This window comes from Cibotium barometz, chromosome 14 (genome assembly GCF_041138505.1).
Source record: "Cibotium barometz isolate CiBa-2024 chromosome 14, ASM4113850v1, whole genome shotgun sequence".
NCBI lineage: Eukaryota > Viridiplantae > Streptophyta > Polypodiopsida > Cyatheales > Cibotiaceae > Cibotium > Cibotium barometz.
Genome location: NC_141059.1, coordinates 11,015,961 through 11,039,159, shown reverse-complemented (window position 1 = coordinate 11,039,159; position 23,199 = coordinate 11,015,961). Strand labels below are relative to the sequence as shown.

The following is a 23,199-nucleotide window of genomic DNA, read 5'->3' as shown; positions in this document are numbered from 1 at the left end:
TTCGGTGGAAGAGGTTGTGTAGGTGATATCCATGTCTCTCGTGTATAAAGCTGCCATAGGTCCTGTCTCAATACTTTGTTCCTCTCACTATGAGAGACGGATATGTGGTGCATCCCTATCGTACTGGAATGGTGGTAGATGATCCATGCCTAGGCCATGCTGTGAGAACCAATGTGTGACCTGTGCATACCATGATCCTCTGTCTCGTGCCTCAGCCAGCTATCTAGATGCCTCAAAAGCTCTGTATGACAATCTGTCCTGTGGCATCTCTCTGAATCTGTCTAGCAGGCATATAATCTGGAATATGGCCTCTACCATCATAGGAGGCGTAGCAAACTCTGCTCAGATAATGTCATGAGGTACTGACAGTTTACTGCGTATCATAAGACCCCTCTGTGTGCAGAAATCATCGAGTGCATGTAGATGGTGCTGTAGACCTCCTGGAGACTCAGACACTAATACAATATCATCAGCATAAAGCATAATATGTACTGAGGTACCTGCTAGATCAACTCCATCTCCGCCTCCCCGTGTAATGAAGTCAGCCACCTCATCAATGTATAACCCAAATAGTGTGGGGGAAAGTGGGCATCCTTGCTTCACACCAATGGTGCTAGCAATAGTCTCGGACATACCTCCTGGGCATCTGACTCGCCCAAAAACCTGCTCATATAATGCATAGATGCCCCATGTCATATCTGTTGGTATGCCAAGAGACTGCAGGCGCTGAAAGAGCCTCTCTCGTGGTACTGTTTCAAATGCCTTGCGGAAATCCACAAAGCAGCAATAGAGCTTTCTCTTCCTCACTCTGGCCTGATCAATCATACATCTCAAAGTGAATACATGGTCAGTGGTAGAGAAAGCTCTCCTGAAGCCTGCCTGCCTTGATGAGCGTAAACCTGCTCACTCAGCATATAAGCTAAGCTCTTGCTCCAACACTGCACCATAGAGTTTGCCCAACACGTGGCCAACCATAAACGTCCTGTAGTTGCTCGGATGGAGCATATCCCCTGTTTTGTGGATCGGCACAATGGTGTGCATCGTCCACTCCGCAGGCAAACCCTCTGCTAGTGCCCTGTTAAACAGGTGTGCAAGAAAAGGAGCCAAAGAATCTACTGCATATATGAGATGCTCACCCTGTAGGCCCATATGGTCGGCGGCCCGTCCATGCTGTAGGCGGCGGATAGCTTCCTTTACCATCGAGTGGGTAAAGAAGCTAGCTGTGGTAGGTCGAGGCTCCTGTGGCTGAGGTATAGGTGGCTGCTGTGGGGCGTGGTATAGACCCTCTGCATATGTGTGCCATGTCTGTGGGTCTGCAATGGGTGTCGGTGTCCGGGGCTCTCTGAAGTGCCGCCATGAGATAGGGCTATCTCTACTCATGAAGAAATGAAAGATCTCTAGCTCCTGTATCTCTGCGAAGGCCCGCCTTTTGCGGCGAGTAAGTCTCCTCATCTCTCTCCTCGACTCCTGCTCTGTGATGGCTCCCAAGGCTCTCTATATGCGGAGCCGTGAGTATGGGGCTCTGCACTCGTCATCATACCATCTGTTCTGGGGCAGTCCCAGATCTCGCAGGCTCTCCTGAGTGGACACGATGTGGGAAGCTCTGTAATGCAGCCGTGTGTAGGAGTGATACCAGCTTGGTATCCATAGGTGCTAGGGGATCCATGAGTAGGAGCCCATCCTCTACTCTGCCATGTCATGTGTGAAGTAGATGGTAGTGGCGTCGGTATGTGGGGGGTTGGTGATACTGGTGATCCGACTAGTGAAAATGCCAAGTATGTATGATCTGCCCCAATAGGACGAGGTGGGATGGAGAATGAGGTGACAAGCTGTGATGCCTCCAAAGATCCCATAATGTAGTCCACCACCGTGCCTCCCCGGTCCGTTTATGACCCCCATGTGGGAAGCATGTCAGCCCTCCTGATCCCGGCCACTGTAGCATCCCGTTATAAATAACGAGACGATGCCTGGCTCCCAACTCTAGTAAGTGGTCCCCATAATGTCCTCTGGCTGATCCAGTGTCCTCTGATGCCCGACTAGCCCCTATCTCCTCTGGATCCACAGGGTGGAGGATCTCCATGTCATCATAGTCATACACCTCACACTGTCTATTCTGTGTGTGGGCATTGAAGTCACCCGTAAGAAATACTTCCCGTAGTGTAGAATAATGCATAATCTCCTCTGACAGACAAGTGTATGGCGAGGCTTCTGTCTCCTCCTCCTGTGGCATGTCCTCTGTAATGACATAGGGATGGAGGAGAGTAACATAGGGCTATGTATATAACCCTGTCCTGTGAGAGCTGTAAGCTGATCCACATGTATCTGGCCTCCGGATCCTGTGCTACCACTCTCAGTCTCCCCTGTAGCTCCCATCTGAATAAAACTGCTACTCCCCCCAACCCTCTCGAGGTACCCTGGTGTGTGGTTCTCCTGTATGCTGACTCCCACTGGAATCCATCTACTTGAGGTAGCCCTCTCTCTGGGCTCTGATGTGTCTCTGTCAGAAGTATAATGTCTCTCCCCACCATAACATGCTCCAGTCGTCCAGGCTGCACCCATAGTGAACCATTACAGTTCCATACAGCCATGTGTATCTCTGTCAGTGGCCTGGTATGTGTCCCATAGGCCCCATACCGCTAATCCATGGGCCGGCCATCAATGATGACCTGACCATCTCGATAGAAGGCCTTCTTGCCTTCTCTCGTCGCGTGTAAGACTCGTGGCATGCAAGCTCTCCTATGCTCTAGCTGCATCCTCGTGAGATCATCATCCAAGAAAGTTGGAGCTCTCTCTAAGCCTCGTAGTATGACCCTCTTCCTCATGAAGGTGACCCTCTCCGTCTCTCTTGCAATAGGATGAGGGCTCGGTTGCGTGTCGAGTCTTTCTCGGCTCTCCATGCTTTGGTGAAGGGGAGAGGGTCCTCTTCCCTGTAGCCTAGCTTCATGCATAGAAGCTGTCCATCTTTCTCGGGAGTGGAGTCGGCTATACCTGTGACTCGAATGTTGAGGCGGCGGGCATGCCTCATCTTCTCCTCCTCAATGGTGGTGTGAATGATTTGGTGTTCTTCCCTTTGAGTCTCCTCCCTCACTTCTTTGCGGATGTTCTTCTTCACCACCTCAACCCATCCTGACTGCTTGGCTTCGATTTTTCCCTCCATGTCCTTTGTGATCTCCTTGGAGATCTCTTCTTTGATGCCGTGAGAGTGTTGTCATTGATCTCTCCTTCTTCCTTCTCGGTGTTCTTGACGGCTACCAGTTCCACTTTCAATGCACTCACCTCCTCCTTGAGTGCTATGTTCTCTTGTTCAAGGCCCCTGACCATAGTCACAAGGGATGGGGGACGGTAACGGGGGACGGGGACGGGGACGTGACGGGGGACGGCCATAAGTAGGGAATGGGGACGGGGGAGGGAAAGGCACTCAAAAAATACTTTTTTTTAAAAGTTTTTCTACTCCACACTTGTTCTACTTTGGAAGTACATCAAAATGAGCACAAATTTACACTAAAATGGTAAGCTTTTGAGTCATATTAACAAAATACGCCAATCAAAGAGTGAAGGCATTGACGGTTGAGGAGGATGCTATGGTTGAAGATGGTTGAGCCTTGAGCAATGAGAGAGAGAGAGAGAGAGAGAGAGAGAGAGAGATTATATGCGTCAGTTGATACGACATTTCTCCACAAGAGTGTCCATGGCTGATTATCATGCTTGGCCAGTGTTCCTTACCAACACTCGGAAATTAGCACGGCATTATGGTCTTGCTAATGCCTCTATACAAAAACAGCATGTGGCCCTCCTTGAGTCGCTTTTAAAGGGCTTGCAGGCGTTCATGTTTACTGACTCTATGGATGCTGAAGTTGCGGATGCCATAGAATGGCTGAAAAAGGAGCTATCTAGGGTGCAGGAAGCACAATATGTTCGCTTTAAACTACTTGCACGTCTTGATGCTTTGCGGGATGCTAACTGTCAATCTCATCGCTTCTATGATAAGTTGCATCAAAAACATATGCGTGAGAATATTGTTAGGCTGATGGATGCCAAAGGCAACCTTCTTACTCAACCTTCTGAGGTTATTCAGCATTGCATCAGGTTTTATGAAGATTTGCTTGCCCCTCGAGAGGATGTCTCACCGGCTGTCCCGGCTGCAAGGGAGTCATTGTTTGCTGAAGTACGATATCAAGTTGACCCTGATGTGGCGGTTCAGCTTGATGCTCCTGTTACTCAAGGGGAAGTGGAAGCTGTTCTCTCCAAACTTCCCATGGGAAAGAGCCCTGGTTGGGATGGTTTGACAAATGAGTTTTTCCGAAAATATGCTGATCAGCTTGCAGAGCCTTTGACGCTTATTTGTCAAAGGGTTTGGGATGAGGGATATATGCCTGCCGATTGGAAGTTGGGCATACTTCGTTTTTTGCCCAAAGTCCCATCGCCTACTTCTTTGGCTCAATGGCGCCCGATCTCACTTATGGGTATTATGTATAAAATCTTTACAAAGATTTTTGCCAATCGCTTGCAGAAGGTGCTTCCTACTCTTGTTCATCCATATCAATATGGATTTGTGCATGGCAGGAATATTTTGCATAATATTCTTAATGTTCAAATTGGAGTGGATTATGCCAAGGCAAAGAAGCAAGAGATTGTGATGGTGCAGCTGGATCTTGAAAAAGCTTTTGATCATGTCAGCTGGTCTTTCCTTTCTCAGTTAATGACAGCCATGGGCTTTGGTCCCAAAATGGCTAATTTGGTGCATTTACTTGGCTCTGGCTCTATCACGCGGATTATGCTCAATGGAGGACTTTCGGATGGTATTTCTCTCACCCGTTCTCTCCGGCAGGGCTGTCCTCTTAGCCCTCTTTTCTTTGCCATTGCCACTCATCCTATGTTATCTCGCCTAGATGCTATGGCATCGCATGGTGAAGTGGTTGGTTTGCATCTCCCTCATGGCAAGCAATTGGTTGCTCAAGCCCTTGCGGATGATACTTTTATGTTTCTTAGGGCCGAAAAAGCCAATATAGATCGAGCAATGGAAGCTTGGAATAATTTTGCATTGGCTTCTGGGCTGAAAATAAATTCATCAAAATCAGCCCTCATTGTATGCACGGAATTTGATCTTGAGGCATTAGGGTGGCAAGGCCGTGTGGTGCATACAGGAGACATTGTTCGTCATCTTGGATATCCGGTGGGTGTGGATGTGGACCCCCAAGCGCTTCTTGCTTGGATTTCAGCTCGGATCTCAGATAAATTTGTGTATTGGAAAGCTCAAGGGTGGCCTATGCATGTGAGGGTTAAGGTAGCTCAGGTTATTATGCTTAGCATGATTTCCTATTTTTTACCTTTGCTACCTTGGACGCACAAATCTCTCATCCGTTTGGTTGCTCCCATTCGGTTTATGCTGTGGAAGAGGCAAGGAAATATTATGGGTCAAACATGGATAGCTTGGAATCACATTACGACGCCCAAAAGAATGGGTGGGGCTGCTTTACTGGATGTCCGCTTGCATATGGTGGCGCGTAGGTGGGCGCTTTTTCAGGATATGTGTTTGCAAGAGCAGCCTTGGGTTTTCATGGCTCGTGACTTGATTGAGTTGGAGGGATTGTCACATGGGCGGACACGTGTGCAGGCTTCATGGTGGGACATTGTGAATGCGGCTCATCCTGTCCGTATTCGCTCATCACACATTTTATCGCATATTCTCCTTTCTTGGCATGAAGTTCTACTGTTGGCTCGGTGGGATCCTGGTCATGAAAGACTACTTTTGAACTCTTTGCAGTTCGAAACATTTGTGGAGTCGCGTGTCATTGTTTGGCCAGACAGAGATGCTTCACGCATACGACTCAACCGCATGGTCAGGCTAGGCTTGGTTAGAATCCGAGATGCTATGATACCTGGTCGTGATAGGCCATATTCATTTCGTCGTATTCGGCAGCACTTTAGGGTTCCTCGGACATTTCAGCCACTATGGGTTGACATCATGCATGCAGTTGAGCCTTTTACTCCATTGCCTCGGCCATCTGCAGATCAGCCTTGGCTTGATTGGGCACTATGTAAATCTGGTGACTTGATATCACTCTCAGCTAACCAGGTCTATCATAAGCTTGTATCAGAGAAAGATTGGGTTTCAGCCAAGGCCAATAAGGTGTGGGGATTGCACAAGTCTAAATCATGGTGGCAGAAAACTCTTATGCGTGGTTGGCAGTCTAAACTCCCTTACCAAGGTAAGGTTTTCATTTGGAGGATGTTGGTGGGAGGGTTACCTACACGGGATCAGCTGAGCCGTCGTAAAATTACACTGGCCTCTTGCTTCTTCTGCACGACATGCACTGAAACAGTTATGCATCTGTTCATGAGTTGTCCAGTGGCCCGTCAGATTTGGTCTTTTGTCTCTCGCGTTTGGGAGGCAGTAGAGAGGTCTACTGTTTCGGCTTATCAGTGGATATTTGGGATTTGTCCTCAAGTCATTACTTCAGACAGCCACCTTGTGATATTCCATTTCCTTAGATGGATAGGACTTTGGCATATTTGGACTACACGGAATGGGTTCATTTTTGATTCCTTGTCTGGAATACATGGGCACATTCTACGTATCCGCGGTTTGCTGCTTTGGCAGTTTTCTTCTCTTCTCTCAGCTCAGCTACTGGATGCAGATGTTATTTCCTTATGGTCTACGGCGGCTCGGCTGGCTCATCTTTGATGCTTTCATCTAGGATGCTTATTTGGCTAGGAGGCTTTCTTATTAGTGTACAGGTTTGCATGGTGATGATCCTTTAGAGGATCTTTTGTGGGGGTTTTGTTTGGGGCCATAGGTTCTGTGTGAGCCATGTGGCTGATGTACATTTTATATATAATATAAAACACCATTTCACGAAAAAAAAAAAAGAGAGAGAGAGAGAGAGAGAGAGAGAGAGAGAGAAATGAAATGATATTTTAACGTCTTCAGAAGGCCAAAATGACCTATGAGAGAGAGAGAAATGAAATGATATTTTAACGTCTTCAGAAGGCCAAAATGACCTATGAGACCAAAAAGGTTACAACAATTGGTGGATCTGATACAATGTCTGTGTAAGAAAAGCTAAAAACAACTAAACAACTAACTGAAACTTAAACAACTATGAGGAAAAGTACAGTACTAGGAGCTCCTAATGGATAACATCTGGGAGGAAAACTCCAGCCACAAAGGTAAGCATCATACACATCACTATCCAAAGATGTCTCTCATTGGTCGATGGGGGATATCCTCAATGTCCTCCATGGTGAGTACTCTGACTGGACGTCTCCCATGCCGTGCTAGTATGGTCCTGATCCTCTGTTGTAGTCTCCGCCGATGTCGAGATGGGCCTCTCATCTTGGGGCACCTGGACCGCCCCAGCTCTATAGCCCGATCAATCAGTGTACCTCTGGTGCGGCTATACTCTGGGGCTAGCTGCAATGCCTGCTGGCTTGACTGCTCAATCTCTGGTCGAAAGAAGTCTGTAATCTGCCTCTGTAGGTGTCTCTCCCTCTCTGATCCCCTCCCTCTCAGGAGACCCTCTCTATGTCTACGAAGCTCCAGCAAGTATAATCCGAGGCATCTCTGATCCTGGTATCTCATGACTCTAGAAAGTGGTCCGAAACCCTCTCTAAAGAGGCAATGAAAACGGCCTCGTATCTCATAATATATTGGACAGTGACATATGTAATGTAACTCTGTCTCTGGCTCCATCTGGCAGAGCTGACAAATCCTAGCCTCAGCTGGTACTCCTCTGAATCTGCCTGTCTCAATCTCTAGCTGGTGTGAGGATGTGCGCATCTGACCATTAGCACACCGTACCCCATTTCTATGCAGCATATATTGTATGCACATGGGCCATACTTTCTCGATAGATATGGCTCTTTAGCACTTTGGAGCAATCAAGGCATGGAGAAATCACATTACCAAGCAAAGGCCGTGTATTTTAAGGGCACTCGCCATGGTGGTGGCAAAGTCAAGAGTAATGCGCTCCATGAAATGTTCAATTGGTTCTATTGCGTTCTGGTTGGTAAAAAAAGGCAGAAATCTCGCGGTAATTTGTCTCTCTTAGGCGTCAAATAATGAAAACTGTCAATGCAAGAACTTCCTCATTCAGTATTTCCGGGATCTTGTGTATAGAGAAGAGTTTACACACCTATCTCTCTGTGTTTCTTGTGCTGATTATTTTCTGCAGTCTACTTGCTCTTGTCTACCCAAGTTTGGTTATCATTTCCGTTGCATATTCTGACATGGTATCAGAGCCCTAGGCTCTAGGAGATCTTGGGCGTTTTTTCTGAGCAAGAGGGGGAGCAACAGGTTGCTGATTGGTGGACTGTTTCGGGCTGAACGGGAAGAGAAGGTGCAAGAGGAAGGTGGGCAAAGGTGCTGGACAGCCATTTGCAGATTTTCAGATTTTTCCCACCCACCCACCCTTTCAGGTTTCTCTCCGAGATGGCAGATTTACTAGAGATGGCTGAGAAGCACGTGAAGATTCCGACTCTCCCCACGTTCCCAGTGGATCGTCAGTTGGACGGGTCCAATTATGGCATCTGGAAGGTCATGATGGAGTCAGTTCTGGAGTCATATGACCTTGCTGATTTTATTCTCATAGGGGTGCCACGGCCTGAAACTGAGGAAGGGGAGTTATTATTGACAAGGAAGGACCGAGAGGCTCAGGCACACATGTGGGACCGTGTCAACGCCAGGGTCCGGTCGTTTATATTTCTCAATTGCACACCACAGGTGATCAACCATGTGAAGCACATGACGCTGGCGAGAGGCATATGGGAGCACTTGGCTTCTTTGTACAACAGGGTGTCACCCATGAAGCGGATATCCTTGGAAGTGCAGATGCGGGTTATGAACCCTGCAAAGTCCTCGACGATGTGGGAACACATTAACAAGCTGCAGGCCCTTCAGCAGGAAGTCCTTCAAGCTGGGAAAGAGATATCATCCGAAGATGTGGCCATCACGTTACTTTCCCACTTGCCTGGTCAGTATTCCGCTTTCTATTCCTCGTTGATCACGAGTGGCAGGCTCAGCACCATTACTTGGGAGGAGCTTGTGCCAATGGTCTTTGACCAGGAGGAACGTTTCACGAACCCTCCTCACGGCGGAGGTTCGGAGGCCTTAACTGGCCAACTTGAGCCCTTAGGCACGAAAATGGGTCATTACAAGAGCCATTTTCTACACCACTCACCAGATGATTTTATCACCCGCGTGGTGTACATGGATGTACACCTATCACATGGGATACGTTGTGCCATTGGACAGATCCGGACCTCATCACACTAGCTGCAGATTGAGATAGGGCGATATGTGCATGAGATCTCAGATGACCGCATTTGTCAGCTATGCTACTAGGAGGCAGAGACAGAGGAGCATGACATTTGCCGATGTATAGTCTATTATGAGATCCGAGGGAGATATCACTGCCTCTTCCGAGAGGGTTTTGGGCCGTTACGCAGGGTCATGGAGTTTGATGATTAGAGATGCCTGGGATTGTTCCTACTTGAGCTCAGGAGACATAGAGAGACCCTCTTGGCAAACAGGAGACCGAGCCATGATGTACCTAGACAGAGGATCCTGACAGATTTCTTCGGCACCAGCACCAGCACCAGCACCAGCACCAGCAACCTAGCTCACACACCTCGTGATACCTCCTCCATCGGGCCATCAGGGCACGGGCCACGCTCCCAGGGAGTCAGCACTGATAGAGCAGTCATTTTATGTCGTGCTTGTCGGCCATGCCCACGAGGCGGCATCCTCACCATCGCCAGATCAGAGCCATTATTGCTTGGCATCGGAGGCGCCTACCTTGCTTCTACGACCTCTCCATTCAAGACAGCCCCATGGCGGAGATGTTTGATCTAAGTAGAGAGCAGCACTTCGACGGATCAGCATACATGGATCTACTTGATATATATTTTCTAGTATTTTCTACTCACTTCTAGACTTGAGCTTCGAGGGTAGACCCACCCACCCTACCTAGACGTAGCAGTGTGACCGAGGAGTGTGACTGGACAGAGCCACCAAGCTATGCAGAGGTCTACGACCTTGACCCGGAGGCGCCCGCCCACGCCCGCGCCCGCGGCACCGTAGGAGAATCTGGGCCATCATTTTGCACCATTAGAGGATTCCCTCACGCTGGCTAAGCTTTACCACTCCGAGTGCCATGTAGCAGCGCCCCATACGGGATATCTTAGGATGATATGCAAGCCTATGTTCTTTGTACATGGATCAGCTCTAGCATCTCAGATCTAGCATTTTAGCTTTGTCATTTCCTTTCATTTCATTTTAGTACCCATGATGATGTATTCCATGGATATGATGTGATCCTTTTGGTCTCATAGGTCATTTTGGCTTTTTGTAGACGTTAATATAACTTTCTTTCTTTCTTCTTTCTCTCTGCACTCCATCTATCTCTTGCATAATTGAGTTTTGTGAGATGTTCTTTCTTTCTTTTTTCTCTCTGTACTCCATCTATCTCTTGCATAATTCCGTTTTGTGAGATGTTCTCTGCTTATCAAGTAAAAAGGTTCCATTAAGCTTCCGCATGTAACACTCATGAATTCCATCTTACTCATGATCAACTTTTTCTGCTTCTATTTACAAGAACATAAAACTATGCTCTTTTGATGAAGAGTTTTTTGCATTATCTAGGGAAATGTTGCGTGGTTTGAGAGGACGAAGCAATGATGAGGTGCAGAAAGGTCAAGCCGTGAGCTGCCAAAAGGTTTAGCAATCAGAGGCACTTCAGAGGGGTGGAAGTTTTTTGAGCACAGCAGTCATATATTCTTATTTATTTATTCACTCAACAATATTGGCAGGCCCTTTGGGACAAGGCTTTGGAAGTCCGGATTTTATTGCAGAAACCATTCACAAGTGCCAATCGATTGCCTCTGGTGATTAATCACATGCTACGTCTTCCATATTTTGTCAAATTTAAAGACTTTATTATATTCAACCTTTTTTTCATATAAGAAAGCTTATTGATGTTTTTTCTCAATTTCACCTTAGTAATAATGCATATTTCTTAACACACATAATCGTGCAGATTTGCGAGAGTGGTTCATAGTCCTCTCTATAGAGGCAATGGTAGCTTCCTTGGATTGCATAATGTGAGACCTATACACTTTTATTAGGAGGAAGTGCTCTTTCTAGGGTTGGAAGTTTGTCCACTTGCCAATGGTTGGAAGTTTCTATTTGTCCACCTGTCAATGGTTCCTAGGTCTTGTCAAGGCAACAGCAGGACTCTGTGAAGTGCTTGCCTTGTGAGATTGAAGATGGGTGTATGCTTCATTTATGTAGAGGTAGCCAGGCCAGCAATGGGATCGAGCATAACAATAAAATTTGGCTCAAGTAGAGAGCTAGAAAAGGGTTCTTTCTGTAGGGCCTAGGCTTCTAGTATACTTGTTGGTGCATGTGCTTTGCCTGCCCAACCATGGCCTTGATTTGAATAATCAATTAATATTTAGCATGATCAAATTGAAGTGAGCTTCTGCTGCTCTTTGCATTGCTATGGGAGAAATGCCATGGACTTTTTATCAACTTAGGCAAAGACTGGCATGCTCATTCAGAGACATCAATAGTTATGAAAAAAAGGCAAAAGTTTTTTTCCAGGTTTCAGATGCTTGCTTTGTCTATATTTTTATTATGTTGAAGCAGCTCTACATATCCTCCTCAGTCTCAATGCATCCAGTTGTGATCAATGCATGAACAGTTGGCACATTATTGTGCACCGTTGCTGCTAGGTCATGTGTCAACACTTGTATGCATGGTGGATTTATGATGACCTTCAACACATTGATGACATCCTAAAGCCTATTGAGCACATGTTTAAGTGTTCAAATGGTCACAGGTGTGGAGGAGTAGCACAGTCAAGAGGGAGTTTAATGCATACACGCACTAGTGCTTGGGACTGTTGTTAGGATCATTGTGATACATGTAACTCAGCATTACATTCAGCGGCATGTGTCTGAGATCTTAAGAGGATGTGGATTATTGAGGTCGCTAAGGATTGGGTGAAAAGTTAGTATCAGATCCACAACATAGGGGGAAGGCAAAAAGTTAACCTTCTTTACAGGATCAGGCATGATCTGGCTGAGCAGATGTGAAAGAAATATGCTAGCAATCAGTGCATGATCTGGCTGTGTCGAGCTTAAGCCAGGGTGCTTTTCCTTTCCTTTTTGAGCATGAAGTCGAGAAAGAATCACGAGGTGAGGCTGGCCCTTCAGAGTATATGGAGATCCTCATTCAAACTTAATCCATACATGTGCTTTTGATCCATGATGTCACCTATATGATGGCTTTATCTACAATGCCATGAATTGGGAAAAAGGATAGTCATGTTTACAACTTATCAATGATAAGTGATTATTTTATTAGTCAAATTAATATTTTTTTCCCAAATTTTTATCATTTTACCTTAATAGTCTACTTATATGCCCTTTTCTAGCCAAGGTTTTCACCACATGTATTCCCATGGCAGGGGCTGGCTGTTTACTTGTCATGGCTCCATGCGTGCATATCTCCAGAAGAAATTACAATGTTTGCACCCTCTTCTTGTAATATTTGTGCACACTATCGCTTGAATGTGCAAGGCCTTAGTGTTGAAGATGGTTTGAGAGGCCTCTAGTGAGCCTTGTAACATTTTCCCCTCTTTTGGGAGGGCAAGGTTGGACATCGTTCAAAGGCATGATTCATCCAAAGTGGTTTAAAAAGGGAACATTCAGATCCCATGTCTTTTGTTTGGGCTGTCTGGAACAGGTACGTTCTAATTGTTTTGTCTAATTAGAGCATTGTTTACACTTGTGTATGCAGGGGGACAAGAAATCATTCATGTGTGAATCTAACATAGAAGTGGAGAATGCCTTCGCAAAGCTGACTGCATCAAGCATTGAAACATTGGGATGTCTCACTGAGACTTTAGAGGTTTTTCTTTCTATGATTCATTCCTGTGTGCATTTTATAGTAAAGTCTTTTGTAAATGGTATTCTAATTGCGCTGTCATATCAGAGGTGGTGCTCTTAATGTAACTGATACCAACCTGTTTTTTAATTCGATTTGCAATGCAGGCTTTGTCAGAGCAAAACGGTTCTATCCACGAAGGTTTTGGTGCAAGTCTCTGAAAAATTGCACTTGGTTTCACAGTATTGCATTGTCAGAAATTGAGAAGTCGTTTATAGTTCCAAAATCAGTATTACAATGTCGATTAATACACTCTATTGGGTTCACGTTCAGATGATAGCAATGCACATCAAGAGAGTGGGGGGAGTTCTATGCTGGAATCTTCAGATGACATTGATAAGATTTGGCCACAATTATCTGCTTTATATTCAAGGTAACATCTAAAAGTATCCTCAGGGCTTACTGTTAGGTCAGGGGTTTTGTGAGTGCTCTTGGTTTATGAAGTATGCTTGAATGACTTGGTTCACTAAAAGTAAAGCTTTGAGAGGGGTGTGTTTGGTTGTTGGGGTCATTATCTTCAACTTCCATGTGCTAGAGGTGTAGAGTCAGAGTGCAAACCAGGTGAGCCATCGTGATTGTCTTTGATATGTGAGCTTGTAAGGTTTCAGATGAAGATGGAAGTGTCATCCATGTGTGTAGGGTGATCCTATTTGTTATTTGAATGTGATGGTAACCAGTTTGCAAGTGTGTCTTAAAAGATTAACCAGCACCACATTACATATTTCTGCCAGGTTATGCACCTTTTGCAGTGATCAATGTTTTATAAGTATAAACCGATTTGCAGCTACGACTCTTGTAATTTATGAATGTTCATGTGCATAGTAGCTAAGGAATATTGGTAAAATATAAGGATATCTTTAAGACGTTCACCCAACCATACCACAAGATCTCACTATTGGAGCTATGTGTTGGTCCTATTCCATGTGGTTCTCTATAGGTGAGAGCAATAGAGTTATAAAACTTTATCACTTAAAAAGCCCTAATTATCCATGTCTAGGGCCATCCTTAGGTTATAACCTTGCGTGATCATTAGTGCCGGACCAGTCAAGACATGGGAGTACAAATATATAGTAGGGTAGGATAAAGGCGGGCAATATGTGACAAGGGGTGGGGTTCCAGGTCTCAGCCAAATAATAGGTCCCCAAAACATGTTCACACCATGATGAAGAGGCAGGACAAAACAATGTGTGCAAGGTGGACAGAATTGCAGGAAGCCTGGGTATAGCACGTGCGTGAAGGCTGCCAGGCAGGCCAGCTAGACAGCAGCCTGTTGGCAGTGCCCACTTTGTCTCATCCTTCTTGCAATTTGGCCATTGCGTGATAGCATGCAATAGATAGCCAGAGGGGAAGGGAGAAAGGGGAAGGAAATGAAATGAAATGATATATTAACGTCTCTAAGAGGCCATGATGGCTTATGAGACCAAAACTGAGAGTACATCTGAAGTTGGTGTCTCATCAAAGAGAACAACCAAATGAAACTGAAAAGTACAATAAACTGACTATCTTACAGTTATAAGAACTGTGAGTAAGACTCCTAGACGATACTGAGTAGAAAATACTGGAAAATGTATATCAACTATGCTGATCAGTTGAAGTGCTGCCCTCTCCTCAGATCAAATATCTCCGCCATGGGGCTGTCTCCGCCATGGGGCTGTCTAGAATGGAGAGGTTGTAGAAGCGAGGTAGGCGCCTCCGATGCCGAGTAATAATGGCTCTGATCTGGCGATGGTGAGGATGCCGTGGTCGGGATCTTGGTGGGCGTGGCCGACGAGCACGACATAAGACGACTGCTCTATCAATGGTGACTCCCTGGGAGCGTGGTTGGTGTCTTGATGGCCCGATGGAGGAGGTATCAGGAGGTGTGTGAATTGGGCTGCTGGTGTTGGTGCTCAAGAAATATGTCAGGATCCTGTGTCTAGGTACATCATGGCTCGGTCTCCTGTTTGCCAAGAGGGTCTCTCTGTGTCTCCTGAGCTCAAGTAGGAACAAGCCCAAACATCTTTGATCTTCAAACTCCATGACCTTGCATAACGGCCCAAAACTGTCTCAGAAGAGGCAGTGATATCTACCTTGGATCTCATAATAGATTGTACACCGGCAAATGTAGTGCTCCTCTGTCTCTGCCTCCTGGTAGCATAGCTGACAAACGCGATCATTGGAGATCTGATGCACATATCATCCTGTCTCAATCCGCGGACCGCAGCTGGTGTGATGAGGTCCGGATCTGTCCAATGGCACAACATATCCCATGTGATAGGTGTACATCCATGTACGCCGGGCGGGTGATAAAACCATATGGTCAGAGGTGCAGCAAATGGCTCTTGTAATGAGCCATTTTCGTGCCTGAGGGCTCAAGGGCACTAGTCCATGTCCTCTCTGTGCCCACTCTGACGATATCCATCCTCATCACGCGGTTCTGCTCTGAGCGGGTGAGATCCAAAAATGGACAATTCGAGGTGTACTGAAAGGGTGGGAGTGCCTCTATTCGGAAAGAGAGGGGAAGGGAAAGAAAAGCTCACGTAGAGCTATGTAGAAGCTTCCCATGAAAGCTTGGAATAAGGGAAAGCATTGAAGCTTTCCATGAAAGCTTGGGAGAAAGCAAGAAAGAGGCACTTACCTTGGAGAGGAAGAGATGATTGATGGAATAGCCTTGAAAGAAGAGGTGTGGTGGGAAGAATAGATGGGTTGCAGGTGTAGTTTTTGCATGTGTAGCCTAGTCCAAGTAGGTAGATAACTTGACTCCCGTTGGCGGCGATTTAGGCGGGAGTCCCAGTTTTCAGGTCGCTGCGCATCGCTGCTAACTTCAATGCTGGGCAGCATTTTTTCGCTTGCTGAGCAACGAAATATGCTGTTGAAGTCGCTTGTAGCAGCGAAATCCTGGGCAATTTTTTGTCTCAATAGTTTTGGATGGTGTTGTGTGTTTTGTATTAACCCTAAATCAGTTTTGGCCAGGTTGAAGATGTCTGACCTTGATCATCAAGGGCGAGAAGTTGGTTCCGAGGCATAGTTGAGAGAGAAAATTCGTTGTGTGTGTGATCGATGCAAGGGCCAATAACTGCGGACGTATGGTCTTCATGAGGCATTGGCACGACCAAGTGCTGATGCTGACATATAGGAGAACCATAGGAGAGTGCTAGGTAACATGCCACACCATTCGGTTACATCGGGTAGAGTGCGGAAGGTGGCAAGGCTTCATATGGAAAGCATGGCTGAGATTCATCTTCCCCAACCAATGAATGAGGTGCCTCCACCATTGCCACATGAATCCCTAGCTAGTCTAGCAATCATCGATTTGAACAAGCATTTCCGAGTTGTTACAGTAACAGCTAGTGTAGTCACCTTGCATTCTATTTGGGTAGTTTTTATAATTGTTGTGGTGCACTTTTCTATTCAGCATACTGGTGGATTAGAGAGTGCTGCCTTTCCAATAAGTGTTTGCAGATCTTCCTGATAATGTGATCAACCAGGCTCCTCTCCCTTTTATTCCATTCTCTTGAATGCTTTCCCATGCTTGTCTTCATGTGCTTCTCTTCTCTGAGCATACCAGACTAAGCCGACTTAACCTTTATTTAAGCTCTCTTAGTAGCATATGTAGTCACCTTGCATCCTATTTGGGTAGTTTTTATAGTGGTGCAATTTTCTATTCATCATACTGGTAGATTAGAGAGTGCTGCCTTTCCAGTAAGTGTTTGCAGATCTTCTTGATAATGTGATCACCCAGGCTCCCCTCCCTTTGATTCCATTCTCTTGAATGCTTTCCCATGCCTGTATCCATGTGCCTCTCTTATCTGAGCATACCAGACTAAGCCGACTTAACCTTTAATTAAGCTCTCCCAGTTGCATATGCTTTTGCAAATATGCCAACAATTGTAAAAAAATCTGTAATTGTAAAAAAAAAGGTTTAACTTTCTAGGTGAAGATCCACCTGAATCCTCGGGCCTCAGATGCATGTGCCATTACTATCAAAGACCATGTGAAGGGTAGGCATAACGAGATTTTATCAAGACTCTATGCTTTTTAGTCAGCCACTTAACCTGACTATACTCTGTACAGCTGGAAGTGTGCAGTCTGTCATGTGTGGTAATATCTACCAAAGCAAGATGGACTTACATTTCTGCACGCTAGACTAGATGAATTTTCAATGCACTTCTTGGCCACAACAGGGTATAGTAATCAAGAACATTGACATCTTCAGGTATGTGCAGGTTTGTACCATTTCGAAACAGTTCAGTGGACAGATGGCAGCGGAAGACTCAATTGTCGTCAGGAACTGCTGCATCAAAAAGCAAGCTGAGAGCATTTAATCAGGTTCATGCCGCAACATGGCACTCAAGATTATCTATTCTCTCATCTAGCAATGCAGCAATAGTTATGTGGCATGTTTTCATTGTGAATTGGTCCATTTTGTTTTGGTGCTATGTTCTCTTTGCTTCGAAATCGAAATGTTATTGATAGCAAATAGTGCTGGGTAGAAGATCTGTGACAGTGGCATGGTTGCGTAGGTTTTCCAGAGATGCTTTTGGAGGCCCAAGTGGCTACAGCGACAGGCTAGAGATGGCACAGTTGTAGACAGTGAGAGAGCTCCCTTGTCTGGAGGGAATGACATAGGGTGGAGGAAATATTAGCCTAGCAGAGCTTCAAGTTAAAGTCATAGAAGGTAGCTGTGATGAACATTGATCTTGCTGCTATTAAGGCAGCCATCATGAGTTATGAACCTGTCGCCATCTTTGTGGCTGTGGACTGGCTGAGTTATCCTTTAGTTAAGGTAGACCCTTCGTCATTGCCACAGGCAGTACCCACCTTAAAGTAAGGGGGCTTCTTAGGAAGTCTGACAAGTGATGAGCTGAAATGAGGCATCTATGTGTGTAGCAGGTGGGCTGCAAACTCTTTCACTATCTTTCAGTATCACACGTTGTCGTGACGTGTGCGGTCTAGCCGGGAACACACTGGGTGTCTGGCTGTGAGAGTTACATCCAAAATCCCAGTAAAGAAACACAACATATAATTCTTCAAGGGGCACCACAAGCAGAAACTGGTACCATCAAAGATCGAGTACCCAACTATACATGTGCATCCTCAAAGCCAATATTGGACACATAATACATATAATAAACTGACATTAACATGGCTTGTCTCATCTCATATGGATTTGCATTCCAGAAAGTCACCTCATGGTATTCACATGAAAGATTTACATGGCCATCATGGAGCATCAGAGGCTCAACATCCAACAAAACTATAAAATCAAAGCCAACATAGACACCTCATATACATGACAAAACCAACCATCATATGGTTCCAAAATCCAAGAAAAACCAAAACATTGTGGCCCATTGATCTCTGAAAGACATTGATCTTTGAGTCAGCCAAGCACCATCACTTTGTACAAGTTTTTACCACACCTCCCATCTGAACTTGCTACCCGAAGCCACCTTTTGTGCCAGCCAGTCTTCACGGCTGCGCTCCACACTCCTGCTCCTCTCCCCGCAGTATTACCAGCCCATCAATAAGCAGGAAAGAGAGAGTGAGTATGAGCTTTATCACGTATAGCTGCAGCCAGCCTATTGCCAGGAGATAAATGCCCTCTGTTCAGCCCCTGAGCGCTGCACCTTCACAAACATGACTATTACAACCATTGTGTTCTTTACGTGACCAAGGCAGCCACAGTCTCTCAGCCATAGTCGGAATCTTTCTACGTACTGTTGTCGCCTTAAACTCTGTATACCAGCCACACAATAGTTCAAGATGACCCTTTCTGGCTGTAGGTGATCATGTCACACACCGACTGCCCCCTTCTGCACACCCAAGTGACTCCTTTACACTCTCTGCAGACCTCCGACGTGGCCATCCTTGCGCAGCCCGTACTCATGATCCCAATCGGCCTCCAAGACGGCACTTTGTTTATTGTGCTTATGATCCTGCAGCCCGTCCACACAAAACCACAAGGCGGCTTCTCTCTTGCACAGATGACTCACTGCCTTTTGCTTACTCGTCTGATTTGTTGCCCTTTTGCAAGGCACTCTTCACTCTGCGCTCCCCGCTTCTACGTCAGCTGCCGACTCCGGCAGTTTCTTTCTTTATCTCTGTCTTGCTGCCGGCCAGAGAGCCCCTGCCGCCCTTTTTTTTCCACCTTTTTCCTTCCCCACACAGCGCTTCTCTTCTCTTGCGCTGGCAGCTCCTCTGTTCAGCTGATCCCTACTTATCTTGCAGCTGTGCAGAGAGTTTTCCCCCCCTAGTATATGTAAAAAAAAACACGCCTTACCTTTGCGCACGCTAGCCGCTACCCACTAGAGCCCTTGCCACCAGTCAGCTCCTCAGTCGCCCACAGCGCAGCTCTTCTACGAGGCGGCCCTCATTCTTTTTCCCTGGTCCCCTCACGACCCTCGCCCAGGCGGCGTACACCCCTTTTTCTTCTGCAGGCTGCCCGACTCCTTGCGAGCTCCACGCTTCCTTCACGTGCATCGCCAGCTCTGGCAGCCACTCAACCCTCCACGTTCACTTTTCCTTTTTGGCCACTTAATATTATATATATATTTTTTATTTTGCCTAAGATGGCCACCTTATTCTCCTTTTCACACCAAAGCAAAGGCAACACCAATATTAATTGCTCCCCACTTTCCACACTTTCCAAATGCAATCTGCAAGTGTCCACTCATTTCTTGGATGTGCACACAATTCAAGGCGACCAAACAGCTAAAACCACCTCAATCCAACCATATTCCGAACAGGCTTGTAACAAGCTCAGAGCCAATACCGTCAACCCTTAACACCTGGCGACGCCCTTAAAAGCAAAACTCTCCACACGCCATACATCCCATATGTACACAGGCACTTAATCCCATGCATCTGGATTTGCATTTAATAGCCTCACATGCATGGTTTCACACCATAGACGTGCTGTGGCACGACATCCACCCCCTCTAAACCTGCACATCCTCTGGTATGTGCCACACAGGTCCTGTATCTTAGCAATCACATCTGAATGGTTCTGCTTTCCCACCTGGATCAAATACCAATCGCTTTTGGCATATGTGCCATATCCTTTGCTCATATGAAGCCCTGTCCTCACTTAGATTCTCTGCATATGCATAATTATCCTCATCATTCAAAGTGGGATGCTCTTCAAAATGATTTGCTTCAAAATTTTCCTCAGGCCATGTTTGAAGCCTTTGCACCACATATTGTATGGCCACACCAAGTAACAACTGCATTAACAGCATGGAACACACACTTGGTAACATCCCATCCAAATCTACCATGCCCGGATCCAGCTCACCCACTGACAAACATTCATTCTTCTCATCCAAAGACGGAAAAGCATGGTCTTCATTGGCTTCCTCTATGCTGTTATATACCTCTTCTTTAGACCGTTGCAAAGTATGCAAAGCATCTACACCATCAACACATACAAAGTCCAACAAGGCATCATCAAGAATAGCCTTCAGCTCTGAATCAATCTCATCACAATCATTTGGCTTACATAACACCTGCACATCCTCACTTGCAACCGACAGTTGACTAGCATCAAGCATAGAAGAACCCAAAGCTGATGGGGATCTATTATATATCATGAAATCATCCAATGCATCATCTAGGATAGCATCCAATTCAAGATCAATTGCATTGAAGCCATTATCATCTTGCAATCCCACATGTTGATTATCATGAACATTCATACCCCCATAGCTATATCCATTTGGTTGCTCATATGCAGCCTCTTGAGGCTCTGTGACCACACTTTGCATATCCTGCATGTTATCTCCCAGTATTTCTTGATACCTGTCTGCAGATGGGCTTAGATTTATGGGTCCCTCACCCGAGTACCCTTGAATCTGTATGTCATTGAACCCTGTATGATCCAAAAAGACAGATTCAATTTCCCTCTCCAAATCATCATCATAAACAGGCTTCCAAGCTCGAGATTGTTGCTCACAAATGTGGTTGCAAGGTAACCCTGACACTGATGACATAGCATCACCCTGTTTATTGTTGGAACACCCTGTTAGCATTCCAGAATAACCCAAATCCAAAGAACCTTGGCAACCAGCTTCAGAAGCAACATCACTGTTGGAATCACCCATATCACTCACCCCCTCTAAATCAATCACACATACTTGTGGCCCATCTTGTAATATTTTATTTTCCTCGCATGCATATTCATGTACATCATCCTGCTTATAAGCATCATAACCAGATAAGAATGCAGTAATGATAGCATCTTCTTCTTGTCTTAGATCTTCAAAATTTGCAATCATGCTTTCAGTAAGAAGCATTGGTTCCTGCTGTTCTTCACACATATGATACGACACCTGAAGAATACCCTTCAAATGAGCACTTTCGTCATGAGAATCCTCAAGTTTGCACAACTTACATGCTTCACAGCCCAAGAGGAAACTATTTGCGATGTCCTCTTCCTCGTGTATTGGGTCTTGAGCACCTGTCCTGAAGCTCTCTGAATCAAGTGTCTCCTCAAGCATAGGCATACACACATCATTTGGTATGATCATAGGACCCTGTATGTCTGCACCCTCAAACAAGGAAGACAGATTATACTTGCAGAGTTCACCCATTGCATCTTTATGAGGCTGTAGCAAAGCATCCCTTTTGGCACTGTGAAGGCCTTGTTGCTCACTAATGGCTTTTTGTAGTCCCAATTTAGCATAAACAGCCTCCACAATCTCTGTATCAGCCTTGAATAGCAATTGATTGTCCTCCATAAGACATGCATCGACAACCGCTTCTAAATTGGCTCGGATTGTTGCTGGAACACTATCACAGCTCACATTATACCTGGAACTCGCATAAATAAGTGCATCTGCAAAATCACTCCATCGTTTGGAGTGATACTCTGCTAGTTCCAGCACTTCATCTTTTAAATCAGGACTTACAAGGTATGCAAAAGATGCAATCATCATGTTTTCTGGAACCCCTTGATTCTTCATCTCTGTCTCGTAACACCTTAGATAGCTTTCTGGATCGTAACCATCAAATATATTGACCCTGTCATACACCAATTGCACTGCAATTTCCACCGCTTCCTGAATTCGCTTTTCTTCTTCAATCTTCCTGAACCGCTCTTCAAGCTCTTTCATCTCTGCATATAAATGCTCCATTTTGCTAGCCATCTCTACGTACTCTCACCCCAGCGGTTTCACGTCGGGTTCACCAAAGCTGTCGTGACGTGTGCGGTCTAGCCGGGAACACACTGGGTGTCTGGCTGTGAGAGTTACATCCAAAATCCCAGTAAAGAAACACAACATATAATTCTTCAAGGGGCACCACAAGCAGAAACTGGTACCATCAAAGATCGAGTACCCAACTATACATGTGCATCCTCAAAGCCAATATTGGACACATAATACATATAATAAACTGACATTAACATGGCTTGTCTCATCTCATATGGATTTGCATTCCAGAAAGTCACCTCATGGTATTCACATGAAAGATTTACATGGCCATCATGGAGCATCAGAGGCTCAACATCCAACAAAACTATAAAATCAAAGCCAACATAGACACCTCATATACATGACAAAACCAACCATCATATGGTTCCAAAATCCAAGAAAAACCAAAACATTGTGGCCCATTGATCTCTGAAAGACATTGATCTTTGAGTCAGCCAAGCACCATCACTTTGTACAAGTTTTTACCACACCTCCCATCTGAACTTGCTACCCGAAGCCACCTTTTGTGCCAGCCAGTCTTCACGGCTGCGCTCCACACTCCTGCTCCTCTCCCCGCAGTATTACCAGCCCATCAATAAGCAGGAAAGAGAGAGTGAGTATGAGCTTTATCACGTATAGCTGCAGCCAGCCTATTGCCAGGAGATAAATGCCCTCTGTTCAGCCCCTGAGCGCTGCACCTTCACAAACATGACTATTACAACCATTGTGTTCTTTACGTGACCAAGGCAGCCACAGTCTCTCAGCCATAGTCGGAATCTTTCTACGTACTGTTGTCGCCTTAAACTCTGTATACCAGCCACACAATAGTTCAAGATGACCCTTTCTGGCTGTAGGTGATCATGTCACACACCGACTGCCCCCTTCTGCACACCCAAGTGACTCCTTTACACTCTCTGCAGACCTCCGACGTGGCCATCCTTGCGCAGCCCGTACTCATGATCCCAATCGGCCTCCAAGACGGCACTTTGTTTATTGTGCTTATGATCCTGCAGCCCGTCCACACAAAACCACAAGGCGGCTTCTCTCTTGCACAGATGACTCACTGCCTTTTGCTTACTC

At 45.8% G+C, this 23,199-nt stretch overlaps 1 protein-coding gene across 1 annotated transcript in view; it reads left to right on the top strand.

Annotated features, from left to right (window-relative positions):
* Nucleotides 1-23,199, top strand: part of LOC147631663 (rRNA processing protein-like protein) — a 112,519-nt gene that overhangs the window by 29,236 nt on the left and 60,084 nt on the right. The window contains exons 7-12 of the mRNA XM_086808180.1: nt 10,643-10,715; nt 10,810-10,884; nt 12,803-12,913; nt 13,057-13,102; nt 13,223-13,322; nt 17,155-17,257. Coding sequence (XP_086664306.1) covers nt 10,643-10,715; nt 10,810-10,884; nt 12,803-12,913; nt 13,057-13,102; nt 13,223-13,322; nt 17,155-17,257 — 508 coding nt within the window. The remainder of the gene's footprint in view (nt 1-10,642; nt 10,716-10,809; nt 10,885-12,802; nt 12,914-13,056; nt 13,103-13,222; nt 13,323-17,154; nt 17,258-23,199) is intronic.